The 15,114-nt window shown below is 29.7% G+C and overlaps 1 protein-coding gene across 2 annotated transcripts in view; it reads left to right on the top strand.

The window, feature by feature from the left end:
- The window catches only part of Msh6 (DNA mismatch repair protein Msh6), a 46,777-nt gene extending 33,807 nt beyond the window's left edge, over nt 1-12,970 (top strand). For both annotated transcript variants that reach the window (XM_067262742.1, XM_067262743.1), the window contains exons 24-34: nt 79-179; nt 1,145-1,371; nt 2,640-2,763; nt 8,178-8,276; nt 8,369-8,482; nt 8,555-8,642; nt 8,729-8,818; nt 8,893-9,047; nt 10,414-10,545; nt 12,500-12,567; nt 12,637-12,970. In XM_067262742.1, coding sequence (XP_067118843.1) covers nt 79-179; nt 1,145-1,371; nt 2,640-2,763; nt 8,178-8,276; nt 8,369-8,482; nt 8,555-8,642; nt 8,729-8,818; nt 8,893-9,047; nt 10,414-10,545; nt 12,500-12,567; nt 12,637-12,712 — 1,274 coding nt within the window. In that variant the 3' untranslated portion in view covers nt 12,713-12,970. The remainder of the gene's footprint in view (nt 1-78; nt 180-1,144; nt 1,372-2,639; nt 2,764-8,177; nt 8,277-8,368; nt 8,483-8,554; nt 8,643-8,728; nt 8,819-8,892; nt 9,048-10,413; nt 10,546-12,499; nt 12,568-12,636) is intronic.
- The last annotated feature ends 2,144 nt before the right edge of the window (nt 12,971-15,114 follow it).

Raw genomic sequence — 15,114 nt, 5'->3', positions numbered from 1 at the left:
TTTCATTTTTATCATTATTTTAAATATTTTTGTATTTTCATTTGTAACATTTTACTGTTTGTTTTAATAAATTATTAGGCGTGGATAATGAATATGATACAGCAATGGAAGAAATTGAAGAAACTAAAAGTGAATTTGATTCTTATTTAAGAATACAAAAAAATGTATTCAATTGTAAGGTACAGTAATACAATTTTCTATACCCTGACTAGATAATTAATTACTACAGAAGTACTATATAATTGATTTTAATAATTTTGAATGAGTAAATCACTTAATCTGCTTTATTTTATTATATAACTACTGAACACTATAATACAAAAGTCAGCCATTGTAGTTTATAAATATTGATTTGTGTGTTTTACGATCGTATTTAAGGAAAATTTTAACATTTTTCACGAGTCCAGTAAAATTATAATGCATAATGGAATTTTCAATCGTTTTAAATACCATCTTCAGGCAATAACAACATAAGTTGTAATGAGAAAAATAGAAATGAATGTTACAAAAATGTTTAAAAAGTTTACAGAAAATATTATATCGAAATGAAATTCCAAATAATTGAATATTGTAATAAAGTGCAAACTTCTTAAATAACAACTTTTAAATTACGTTAAAACATAAGTAAATAAACACAAGTCAGCCAGAAGGCTTAAATGTAGTAATTTTTGTGATGCAGATAGTGTTTATATCACTCGGAAATCTCTATATGAGGTAAAGTGATACAAAGGAAACTATTATTCTATTGAACCAATACTATGTTCTTATTTACTTATGCTTTAATGTAATTTTATTAGTTTATGCTGTTACAATGCTTGATTATCTTGAATTCTTTATAATTTGGTATTCTATTTCCTATATTTTGTAAATGTTAATTTTCTAAAAAATTTTGTAATGTTCTATTCTGTTTTGCTTATTACTACTAATGTTATTGCTTGAAGATCATTTAAAATGACCAAAAACATTAGTGTGTATTAAAACTTTACTAGGCTTATAGAGGTATTTAATTTTCCTTCTATACTTGTTTAGTTTTATCTACCCGATAGTATTGAATTTAATAATTTTAAATAAAGTGATAAACTGTTTCTATAATTATGAATTTTTTGTTCTTTTAGCATTTATGTGTGTATTTAATTCATTACAGGTTACGTATTTTGGTAGTGGTCGTAATCGTTATCAATTAGAGGTTCCAGAAAATGCAACCAAGTATGTGACTGATGAATATGACTTACAGACACAGAGAAAGGGATTCAAACGTTATTGGACTCCGACAATAAAAAGTTTATTAGCAAAACTAATATCTGCCGAAGAACACAGAGATGCAGCATTAAAAGATATCATGAGAAGAATATTTTCTGCCTTTGATTCTGGGTAATATATTATTTTCTGTAATTACAGGTTTTCCCTGCTATCTGAAAGTAGTGTTCCTTTGAGAATTTTTCATAAGTCAAAATGATATAAAGTAATTACCATTAATTTATATGAGAAAAATTTTTGAGTGTTTCCAAATTATGTAACTAAATCATACCAAATTTTAGTAAGAGACAGTAAAAGCAGGAATAATATGATAAGTACTGTACATAATCTGTATAAAGTAGAAATGTAAGTAAAGTGTAGTTAGTGAAAATCAGAAATACTGTCTCTAGAAAGCAACATTTAAGCTGTGAAATTATTCTTATCTTAAAAATTGATCAAACCATTCATGACTTCCTTTAAATTCCACTTTTGCAATACTTCCATCACCATTGACCATTCTTTCTGTTTCAGCTTATCAAAAACTGGCTGATTTCTCCAATAAAAATAACTTAATAGCATGCCATGCTTTGTTCATTCAAGCAATAGACTTTCCACTTTATCATTGTATTTTTGCTAACAGATGCACAAAATAAATTGACATAAAGCACAGATACTCATGGACACAGTTGAAAGTTATGGTAGCTAGATGCTGAACGTAGTTCCCAGGAAAGGAGCTTGGAGATGCCTCTGTTGCTTGGGAACTTCTAAATGCCTCTAAAGACGTTCTCTGTAAAAAAAATACTAAACACTATTTTTCTTACTTTTTTTAATAAAAGTGAAAATTCTCTTTGATTTCTTTTGGTGAAAACAGATACTAATATATGCCTAAAGTGAATGGTACCTGTATCAGTTATGTTTATAGTTTAAAATAATGATATAGTAAAGCTCTCTCAAAAACTTCTAACCTGAAGTATATATTTTTATTAATATATTCTAAATGTAACTTACATAACTGCATATATAAATATATTTTTAAATTAATTAAATATACATTAATCCCTACTTCTTTACAAGTATGGTTTCACAAGAATAGCATGTAAAAGAAAATTACATACATGGAGCCATGAAAGCTTATTAAAATAGGAATCTGTTCCTTACTCTCAACTACAATATTTTACTATTACTGGAGAAGAAAATTTTTAAGTGTTTTTAAATATGTATCTATATAAGAGGTTACTGCTAACAAAAAGACTCTTTTTTTGATGTAACTATCATTCATTTCTATGAAGTTGATTATTTAAAATTTAAAAATTATTTATCACATTAAATTGAATTTGCATAAATGGAGGGGTTACTGTATATATTATGAATGATAAGTTATAATTTTTCTTTTAAAATTATAGGAGAAAGCAGTGGGAAGCTGCTGTTCATTGCTTGTGTTTGTTAGATGTATTTATAAGTCTTACTCAATATTCCATATCTTCTCAAATTCCTCTGTGTAGACCAGAATTTGTAATCGATGAAGAAGTAAGTTTATTTTTAAATGTTTCTAAGTATAAAATATATAGATTGGTAATATATTGATTTTACAAAATGAAATAGTGTATGTTATTCTTCATAACTGGTTACAACTACTGAAATGACTGTTGAGTAGACCAGTGATTCTTAATGGGGGGCACGGCCTCCTGGGAGTCCATAAGAAGTTTGCCGGGGGCCACCAAATTATGCAAAATTTCCTTCAGAATATAATAAAAAGAAAATTGATGTATAACCGAATATTGTATTGAAAATTGAAATAAGAAAGATAAAGTTTTCCTATTTAGTTTTTTTTATTTCTTTTTTATTTCTTCCTACATACAACTTTGTTAGTACAGAGGAAATGAATGCAAATATGATACTTACACCACAGTATTTACTTCTTTTATTCCAAAGCAATTCTAAGAAACTATTAATGCTAGGAATTTTAAAAATAATTAGGAAAAATAGTAGGCTTTGAAAATTTATGCAAAATCTTTACGACAAGTTGTGGGTGTTTTAGTTTTAGTTTAGTTTTAGCATCGACTTTGGATCGATTTATCGACATGTTTCTTATTTTATTTTTTGTTAAAAATTAATGAGTTTTCCTGTTTAATTGTGAAGTTTGAATGTTATTTAAATAGATAATGAAATGATAAAGTTATGATTTACATTTATTATTTAAAAAAATGAAGCAATAATAAAAAAAATCAATTTATTATAGATAATTTAAGAAATATAAAATATTATTAAAAAAAATGGTAGTCACAAAAAAAATTATGAAATATTTGGTGGGCTGCGAGTATAAAAAGGTTAAGAACCACTGGAGTAGACAACTTTATTCACAATTTTGATTGTATGTTATGAAATGTGAATTACAGAAGGTTAATTAGTTTTATATGTAAAGTAGAAATTCTCTCATCATGCACAACAGAATATTTTTCATGAGAAAGTAGAGATTGAAGAATTGAGAATAGCTTCAAGTCAAGCTTGACTTTGTGATGCTGTTTCTGCAACCCTCAACAAAGCCGTTTTTATTCAATGTTGCTCAAGTCGGACTTCACGGCCTTCAGGAGTCTCGGTTGTTCTTACTCTTTTAGATCTAGCATTTACTTGGCCAATTTTACTGTTACACTTTCCCCTATGCACAATACCAAAAATTTTCTCATCTTAGCCTATCATTGTTTATAAATCTTCAATATTTTTGTGTTTGAGACTTTCTTATACTCTTTCTACTCTGTAGGCACTAAAATGATTTTTTTAGACACATTGTACATTCCACCAGGGCCACAATGAGATAGCTATGTGCTGAAGAATGGGGCTCACAGTATTCTGTGCAGACCACCCCTTGAAAAATTTGTGGGTTTTGTGACTGCTGTATTTCAGGCTAGAATGTACAAATGAATATATATATATATATATTGTTACTCATGGTTAGAAATTAAGAATATCTATTAGTTTTTCAAACTGTAGAGTACATTTTTTTTTTAATATAAACTACTAGGTAATATAAAACGTTACCACAATTGCATAAAAAATAAAACTTTTTTATTATTTGCACACCATATCATTCATTAGCTCTATATGTAAAAAGAAATCTTAAACTTTTGAGGAAATCTACAAGGTATTTGTTTTTAGTAGGTGCTTACTTAGAAGCATTGAGCAGACCTATAATACTTATTGGGTGTGTTTGAAATTTGTCAAAAAAACTTTTTTAATGAAGTAAAGTTATATTTAAAAATTCAAACAAAAAATTTTGTGATAAAAAAAATATACAAGAAGCTATAATTGATTAGTATTAAAAATCAAATTAAGGATTACATCCTAAAATTCTTTTTAATAGGTACACGAAACGAATTACTAATCAGATACTGAACAAAATTTATTATTCAACATTACATATAAGCAGTGGTGATATTCGGCGGGTTCGCACAGGTTCGGCTGAACCCGTTGTTAAAATTTTCAGTTTTCCGAATGGGTTCGCGCAAACCCGTTGTTAAAATTTTCAGTTTCCCGAACCTTGTTAAACACACGGAGCATTTCTCAGTGGGTTTGTTTTTTTTTTTTTTTTAAATATATTAAAATATGCGTATTATACTCTGTAATACTACTAAACTAGAGCCTTATACCCCGTTCGTACCGAGCATTTCAATCTAGATTGTGAGCAAGGTCAGGGAGTATGTCTTGGTGCGATCTCTCTCGACCGTTTCAATCGAGGTTTAATCGAGATCGATTCAAGAGAGTTCTTGAAAGTAGATCCAGTGATAAGAGAGATCCCAGAATGCCACGCGCGCGAGATAATACAAGATGGCTGTCGAACACGTGTCGGGGCTATGGACAGCGAAAGAAAAAGTATAATGTATCTCGAGAGATGATGACACGTGTGTATTTCCAGAAGCGCCATTTCGCGGTAAAGATTACCCCTGCCTAAAAAAAAAAAAAAGGTCGACAGCCCTAAAATATTAACGTTACCTGCCCTTCACCCATGGCTCGTTACGTTAACAGTACCTGCCCACTGATTGTTAGATATACGGTTGCAAGAAAAGGTATTGTATTTATTTCTATTCAAAACTTCCATTTCATTTGTCTGTGATTGTCAGGGAAAAATTTTCTGCTAGCGAACCCCTTGTTAAATATTTCGAATATCACCACTGCATATAAGTAAAAGGAAAATATAAATGGCTGACTAATGTGTTAGCGTGTTTATTAATTAGATGTTAGCACCTGTTATTTAATCATTACAGCAAAACTATTATTTAAGAAACCTATGATTTTTCTGTATTTAAAACACAGTAAAACTTGTTCAATTTGGAATATGAATAAAACAAAACTGTGTTTATTTCAGAAAAATTATCAGTCCTGGCAAAAGTAAATGTTTTCTTATATATTTTATTTTGTATAAAAATGAAAACAAAATTTATTTAATACCTCAAAATACAGTCGAGTCCGCATAAGTCGACACCCCAAGGGGAAATGGAAATGTGTCGAGTTATCTGATGTGTCGACTGAAGCGAAGTTGGAAAAAAAACCCACAAAACTACAATTAATAAAATACAGTAGTGCTTTATACAGTAACATAGACTTACAAAACATTGTGTTCTCCGTTACAATTATTCTGTAGATGATAGACTGAAAAATTTGTTTAATGTTGTTTGTTTTGAGCACTTGACTGCCTCGACTTTTTTTTCAATGATCATGAACGCCTTTAAAACATCATCTTCGCAATTGTCACTTGTTGGCAAGTAACGTCTAAGGATTCTTAATGCCTCTAGCATGAGAAAATGCAAAATTGGATTCTGGTATGACATTGATGTAGATTGTATCTTTTCTTTTTGTTTATCTGTTATTATTTTATACATAAAAATACATAAAATGTTAAGGCATTTTTATTAATATGTATATATATTAATAATAATAATAATGTATTATTATATTATTAAATATATTAATTATATATTAATAAATAAATTGACTCCCCTCCTGAAAAAAATGAGTTCACACTACACGTGCGGAGTAAATTCATTTTTTCAAGAGGGGTGTCGACTTATTGGAGTGTGGGACAGCAAAATTATGTCAACTTATCCAGTCGTATCAAGTTAAATGATGTCGAGTAAACCAGAGTTTTTTAACATTAATGCCTATGTAAGTCGGTCGGGACCACAGAAAACTGACTACTTAACCGAGGGTGTCGAGTTATCCGGGTGTCAACTTATCGCGATTCCACTGTATCTCGAAATTTTTCTTTCTTTTTTCTCTCTTAGTTAATCATAAAACTAAAAATGTACTTATGTACTCTGAGACCATGTCTTCTTTTTATTGCTTTTTTTCCTTCACTACTACGTGCATTAATAGACACAAGGCATTTTTACTTTATTTTCATTCTGGATCCTCTGTAGGCCGATATGTGTTTCAGGCAAAGGCCCCTCTTCTGTCGGCTGCACAATAAGAGGAGCCTTTGCCCGAAATGCGTATCAGCCTATAGAGGATCCAGAATAAAGATAAAATAAAAATGCCTTGTGTCTATTAATGCACCTAGTAGTGAAGGAAAAAAAGCAATAAAAATGTACTCTCAAACATGAAGCATCTGTAAAAGATATACTTAATTACAGACAGTAATATAATAGAATGTTAATTTACATAATCATATCATAAACCAAGCTCGAATCACATTGCTAATCAAAGAATCAAGCCAAATTTATTATCAAGCTACATTTTGGGTAATTAAATGTATAAATGCTACATTATTTGAACTAAGGATATGTGATTAACTTGTTGTTATTAAATTAAATTTATTTAGAAGAATATTTTGGAAGGAAAGATTGATCTGGAGTGGGACTTAGCCCACAACTTTTACTTACTGTGCAGTTACATCACCAGTACATTACCCAGACTTTTGTATGAGCTTTACATCCAGACCATTTACTCGATTCTGCTTGATTATTTGATTAGGTTATTTGCATATTCTAATAAATTATATTGTGGGGAACGCCGGAGGTAGGACGGAGTCATACCTTCTTTTTGTCGGCGAACAGGTCGGCAAGACCCACCCCACTGTCAAGGATGGCTAAATTTTTGTGATATCCCGACTTGTCGGGATCAGGTAAGTAATTGTCAGGTCGAGTGGAGGAAGTGTGTGGGGTCGTCGATAAGGTTAAGGCGATATTCGAAATAACGGAGTCAGGATAGAACAAATAACGATTTATTTAGACGGTAAACAGATACAAAAGCTCTAACGCGTTCCGTTTCTAACTGCGAGAGAGAGAGTTTACAGATATAGGGGGGTCATACCTCTTCCTAGGATTAGTCGTAGGATTAGCTGTAATCGTAGGATTAATCGTCTCGGTTCTCCGGTCGTGGAGGTAAGCAGGAGGATCGGTCGGGCGGCTCGTCGTCGGCAGGCTTCGGTGACTTCGTGTCTCGGCCCTCGCTTCTTGGGACGGATCCTACGGGTCGGGTGTCTTCTGCGGACCTTCAGCGACCCCGTTCTTAGCTTTTTTCCCCCTTATATACTCCCGGTCTCGTCCGCTGCGATGACGGTAGATGATGAGTCGATCTCCCTGACTCAGAGGTCGGATCCGGTGAGGAGGGAAGTGCGGGTCGACGGCGGAAGGCTGCACATCCTTTGACTCTTGATTGTTATCTCTGACTTTGATCGTTATCTCCCGAGGGGATTTGAAATAATAAAATTTTAAAATCGGACTGGCCGGTTTTTGCCAGTCGTCACAATATGCTTACAAATAAATATGTGAAGTGTTATATATCTTCCTACAAATTTGGTTTTGTAAAAATTGTTGCTTTGAATAAATTTCAACTTTATTATGCTAAATAACTTATATGAATATTTTAGATCTATGTCTGTAGTTTGATATATTTGATAATCCATGTATATATTATATAAATAAAGTTAATAATAATTAAAATTTCAGCCGTTTTTAGAAATTAGAGAAGGTCGTCATCCTGTACTTCTAAAATATTTCACAGGGGATGATTTTATTCCTAATGATGTGTGCATTGGATTATCTGAGGTATTTTTCTCTTCGTTTATAAATGTTAATGAATAATTTTAAGTAAATGTGATTTAAATTTGCATAAAAGTTGGTTTACTTAAATTTTTCAGTCAAAAGAAAATGAGAAAAACAACCAAAAGTTGGTATTAGTTACTGGTCCAAATATGGGAGGAAAATCAACTCTTATGAGACAAGTGGGCCTTATAGTGATTATGGCCCAAATTGTAATAATTACTTTTTACATTTTATTTCGAATTATTATTTACAATATTATTTATGATTGTCGTCAATTTTAGGGTTGTTATGTGCCTGCCGAGAAATGTTATTTGACACCCGTCGATCATATTTTCACACGTTTGGGTGCCAGTGACAGAATAACATCAGGTAAATGCATAATTTATACAAAGTGATTGATGCTTATGCAGTTTGTTGCATTTATCTAATCTATAGAGTCATTATTTCTTCAATAGGTGAAAGTACATTTTATGTAGAATTAAGTGAAACAGCCAGTATATTACAACATGCGAGTAAAAATTCTTTAGTATTGCTTGACGAATTAGGTAAATATATTTTTAAGATATTCCAAATAAGTTGTATAACAAAACTGATTTTTATCCATTTGATTTTACTCCAGGAAGAGGAACATCTACTTACGATGGAACAGGAATTGCTTATGCAGTCGTTCACCAATTAGCATCTTCAGTACAATGTTGTACATTATTTTCAACTCATTATCATTGTCTTGTTGATGAATTTATTGATCATCCAAATGTAAAATTGGGACATATGGTAATAATAAAATGTGTTTGTTTGTTTTTATATATAATATCTTAAATATTAATTGGTCTTTGAGTAGGTTTTAATTTGAATTCTTTTCATTATCTATCATGATATATTTATATGTTTGTAATTGTTACGATCTGGAGGACCATCAAGAGGGAAACTGGGGAATTTTTCCCTTGACCCGGAGGAAACTTAAAGGCCTTTAATAGTTCTTTCTTCTATAAAATTAATGTTATTTTTACTAATAAAAAGTAAAATATTTAAGACTGTTTTTTATTAATAAAAAATATATCCTACAAATTTCATTTGTTCAGAAGACCATGGGAAAAGAGGCTCACCCAGACCCCAGGGCCACTTACAAGCTCTCAATAGTCCTGGTGATCTGTAATGACCTATGATATAATTATAAATTTTTAGTTGTTATCCGTTATCAGTACAGATCCACATGACAACTATAGTTTTATGAAACTAATAATTGATAAATCATATATATTGTAAAATTAGAAAAATATTTGAGTAATATCATAAATCATAAAAATCATCTTAGTATTTATTTTAAAAATTTTGAGTTCTTTTAATTATAAGTTTTCAGACATATTCAAAACCTTCAGAATTGAATAGATTTGGATTAACGTTAATTTATATAAGGTGCTTCACAAAATACTAACACTCAGAAGTATGCAGTCTGCAGCAGCAGTAATAGGGCTGTATTATTTTGAGAATTTCACAATTGGGTCATGACTTCTTGATAGGTTGTCCACAGCATATCCTTCAGTACAAAACCAACATTAGTTATTCTCATATTAGTGTTAATTAATGACTTGAAACCGTGTCGTGCTTGATTCTTGTTGACTATGAACACAATATAGTGCTTACGACGATCACTTGGCATTCGTGTTAATGTTTTTTTTGAAGCATCCTATATTTAATTTTATCAGTTGGATATTATAAATTATTACACTAAGTAATATGATGATGTTTACTAAATAAATTTAGATCTTTATGATGCATTTTAATAAAACTCCACTCCTCAAAATTAAAGGAATTTATTGAAAAAAGTATAACAAATTTTTTTCAAGACAAAAATTTCATCCTCAGATGGTTCTCTTCAATAAATAATAGCATACATAAATCAATGTTTTATTATTATTATTATTTCTGATGATCATTTTTAAAGTAAGTTTAATATACAGAGTAAATACTTGTTAGTGTTGCATGACAATTACTAACTGATACCTCAGTATTTTACATTACTCTAGTATTGTTTACTATCTAGCAAAGCATGCTAGGAATTGTGGATAGAATTTTTTATAATTGATTTGTTGTTTTATTATATCTTGAATATTAAATTAGTTGTTTTACATTTTTTTAGGCTTGTATGGTAGAAAATGAAAATGAAGATCCTACTCAGGAAACAATTACATTTTTATATAAATTTGTGAGTGGTGCATGTCCTAAAAGTTATGGGTTCAATGCTGCTCAGTTAGCAGGAATACCAGACGAGGTAAAAATTATAATTATATAATAAGCATTTTATCATTTTTTGAATGAAAATTATTTAAAGACATCAAAATAATAGAGAGGCTAATTATGTATTATGTTTTTTTTTTCAAATGTTAAACTAAAAATTACTAGCTGGCATCGCTATATGGTAAGTTTCTACATTCATGGAACACCGGGGATGTAAACCACACATACAGGAACCACTTACCGGTGTTGGAAACGAAAAAATATCGTTAACGTTATCGCCACCTGCATAAACTATAAAGAAAGAGCTCAATTTGTCCATCGCCTGGCAGGCCCTCAATGATACGGACCTTTAATCGTCATCTACCCGCACTGAATGCGCATGTCCGATCAACCGGCTGTAACGTGAAGTATTCGATTTTGTTTAAAAATAATCATTCTGTTTTTGGATCTGCATTTGTCATTTTTTTTTTTTAATCATCTGAAGAAGAACTTCCAAAGTTCGAAAACGTTAACGACGTTTTTTTTGTTTCCAACACCGGTAAGTGGTTCCTGTACGTGTGGTTAAACTAAAAAATCAAATACAATTAGTCCTCCATATTTGAGGCTTCTGCATCCACAGATTCAACCAATTGCTGATCAAAAATATTTTTTAAAAATTCAGAAAGTTCCTGAAAGCAAAACATGAATTTGCTTATATTTTAAATATTCACTATTTTATTCTAAGCATTCCTTTGAGGTAATTAAATGGAAGCAAGCAATCTGTGTGTGTTAAAACAAAATACATATTGGCAACAATGTAACATTTTCTATATAGTTAGGCCACTACATGTATGTACTTTGTCACTCCTTAAACAATATAGTATAACAACTATTTATGTAATACTTACATTGTATTAGGAATTATAAGTAATGTAGAAATGATTTAAATTATGTAAGAGGTTATGTGTAAATTTTATATAATGCATTCGCATCTATAGATTTTGGTATTTGCAGAGAGTTCTGGAGCCAATCTTATGCAAACACTGAGGAGTGTCTGTATTCTGTTTGTTAAAATTTCTGGTATTATTTAATATACTAGAAAATAAAAATAGTTATTCATAAACTTCAATTAATTGAAGTTGGACAACTTAATTTTCTTAGACTGTACTGTTGTTTCCCATAAATACCCTGAATTAATTAGAAATTTAAGACATTCTTGGTGATTTTTAACATAATTAAATTTTACTGTGCATTACAAATGATGTTCATTATGTAAATTTGAGAAAGATAACTTGATCAAAGATCTAATTGATTTTTCTAGCCACACTGTATTATACAGCTTTTCCTTTTTAATGTATAATGAATTTCTCTGGAATGTTGATAACTAATATTCTAGAACTTTAATGTTATTTTACATTTTCATTTTGTTTCAATAAATTTGTTAAAGATATTTAAATTTTATAATACTTTATTAATCATAAAAATTAAACATAAATGTTATGTTTTTCTTATCCTTACTTGTAAAAAGTTGTATTGCTTCCTAAGGTTTTATTATTTTGTAAACATTTCTGACAATTTGAACCTGATTTTCTTGCACAATTTCCTTGGTTTCTCAGAATTTGAATTAACACAAGTTCTCAATTGCTTCATATTCATTTAGATCTTTAGAAGATAACCAATCAACAAGGTTCCTGTATGATAAGTTCTCTGTAGTAATTCGGTGCTTACTTCTGAAGACGTTAACAGAAGTTCGTTATATTTTATGTATTAAAAATCTGAATCTATATTTAAGAAAAAGACATGCATTATTTTAATTAATTACTGTTTGAGATTACAATTATTATTCTGGTCTCATTTCAAACATACAATTTTAATAAAAAAAAAAAATTTTTTTCTTCCCTTGGTGTCATCCCTTACATTATCAATATTCTTGGGTTGATATATATAAAAATTCTCCATGTTTATAGATCAGATAACTAATTTTATAAAAACGATTTAATATATTCTAGATAATTAGAAAAGCCTGCTACAAAGCCAAAGAGTTAGAAAAAAGTGTATTATTAAGAAAATTGTTTAGGTAAGAACTGGTTTAAGAACTTTTATTTATGCATATTTTTATTTATTTATGTATTTGTTTACATTTTAGGTTATTGTTCTCTTGCAAAGACTTTTCTGATGTTCAAAGATTGAAAAATGAAATAGAAAAATATAATTGCAGCTAGGATTCTCGAGGTTTTAGTGTTCTTTGTTTTGAAAATTGCTCACTTTGTTCAAATTTACCCTCGTAGAATCGCATCGTTTCAGAGAGAGAGAAAAGAAAATAAAGTGGAAAAACACGAATTATTGTAAAATTATCTCAGCTAGAAACATTATTATTTTAAATATTCATGTTTGTGAAAACAAAGAAATGGACTAGTTGTTCATGTGCTGAACTCTACAATTTTGTATGTATGTTTCAAATAATAAAATATTAAATTTTATTTATTATTATTATTATTATTATATTTTTCTGGAGAGAGATTTAATTTATGTTTTGAATACATTACAGTAATTATTATAAAAAGAAACTTAACTTTTAAGAAAACAATTTTTGACACATCAGAGGTTTGAAATTTACTTCAGAAAATACAAATATTTTTTAACCCTTCAGTTTGTAATATTAATATTTAAACTATTTCACAATAATTAACTCCCTAAAACCTGTTAGTAGTAGCTTTAAATAATCGTAAATTATCATCATATTATTTTATACCTTACAATTGTAATAAGTTAAATATTTACAGTTTTTTTCCCTGTCTTTACATGAAAATGTGGTAATTAAAATATTAACATTTCAAGTAGCAATTCTTCTGAAAATTCAAAAATTTCACTAGTTATTTTGCCACTTTTGATTTTTATATCACAACGTTGCAATACTCCATCTACCTATTATTCTATACAAATGGCAGCATTCATAAGAACACCTCACACAGATGAATGCCATCACTTTTCCCATTATTTTGACAATTGATTAACAAATTCATGAGGTTTGATGGGATAAGTTAACTGTATTTTTTGTAAACTCACAAATCTCAGACTTTTTACCTTCATGTTTACCACAAAAATTGTTTTCTATAATAGATATCATCATCAAACTTTGTTGCTAGAAAACATCTTGTCAATCTTATAGTGCAAATTTCACAATTCTACTGTTCTAACTTTTGTAAGAATGTGTGAGATTACTATTATTACTTATCATTTAGCTGCCTGGTATTTAAGCCATGCCAGAAGCAGTAGACTTCTTTGCATATTTCAGATATATTCCAAAAAGTTCAGTTGCACTTTTATGACTATTATTAATTATTTTGTTACAATTATCCTTTAAGGCAGCGGTTCTTAACCTTTTTAGTGGTCAGCACCCCCTTGAATCTGAAAATAAGCTCTTGCACCCCCTTAAAAAATGTGTGTATATTTGTCGTACGAGGGTTTTACCCAATTCTCGAACCGTGTTAGAGTGAATCCGTGCTATAGAAGTGCTGTGTTATATGGGAGTTACCTGTAAATATTGTTACAAACCTCATTTACATTCTTATTCAAGGTATGCGAACACGTCTTAACTAGTGTCTGTACTGCACGTGACAATGTGACTACATTAACTGCATGTACTGACGACTGATGACAAGCGCGATGTGCTTGTCATCGCGCTTGTCATCAGTAGAGTAGAGTAGAGAGTGAAGAAGTGGGGTGCCGTGTTGCTGGTTTGTAGAGAACACGGCCGCCTTGTTCGTATTTTTAAAAAAACTTTTAAAAATTTCTTTTGCACCCCTGGAATTGCTCTTTCGCACTCCTCAGAGTGCATGTACCCCAGGTTAAGAACCACTGCTTTAAGGACTATAATGTCTTTTGGTGCTTATCATACATGGAGACTGATTTTTTAGATTTTAGTTTTTATTTAATATTAAAATACAATACTTTAAGATTTTTGTTGTAAAAATAGTTTTCAGAATTTATATCCTAATAATAAATATGCATTTTAAGCATCATGCCTTTATCAGTTTACAATTTTTAAACTGTTCTATTATACAAACTAGTATCTTTAAGATTTTGGACATACTTAAAATAATCATATTGAACATATTTAAAAAATTAACCATATACTTGACATGCTGATACATTTACATATGTACATTATTAAAGAATGATTTTAATGATTTATTGTTTTCATTGTCAAGCATCTTCACTTAAGTTTTTTTGTACCATTTTCTCATATTTAACATAATCTTTTGCAAGCCAGTTTTTTGTACTGAATTAACATTTATTAAAACTTCCATACTATTAAGTTATACTTTATTCTGTCTTCCAAACTATAACAATTTAATCATTCATTATTCATGGCCACAGTGGATTAATTTATATTAATTCATATACTTATACTTTACAACAGAATACATTTTGTGGTAAATTTTCACTGATCATCCCCCTATTTTTTACAATTGCTTGATTAGTAGATACTCCTAGGTGTAAAAAACATCTTAGTAACTTGATAACTTTTTAAATCATTGTTTTTTTATTACAAAGGAGTAAAAAAATTTGTGTATAATTTAGTAAAAAACATTCTCAAAAAGTTTTTAAATATACAATTATT

Source organism: Centruroides vittatus, unplaced genomic scaffold (genome assembly GCF_030686945.1).
Source record: "Centruroides vittatus isolate TY-2023 unplaced genomic scaffold, ASM3068694v2 contig_1507, whole genome shotgun sequence".
NCBI classification, from domain to species: Eukaryota; Metazoa; Arthropoda; class Arachnida; order Scorpiones; family Buthidae; genus Centruroides; species Centruroides vittatus.
The sequence above is the reverse complement of the archived record's forward strand: the minus strand, read 5'-3'. Positions and strand labels throughout refer to the sequence as shown.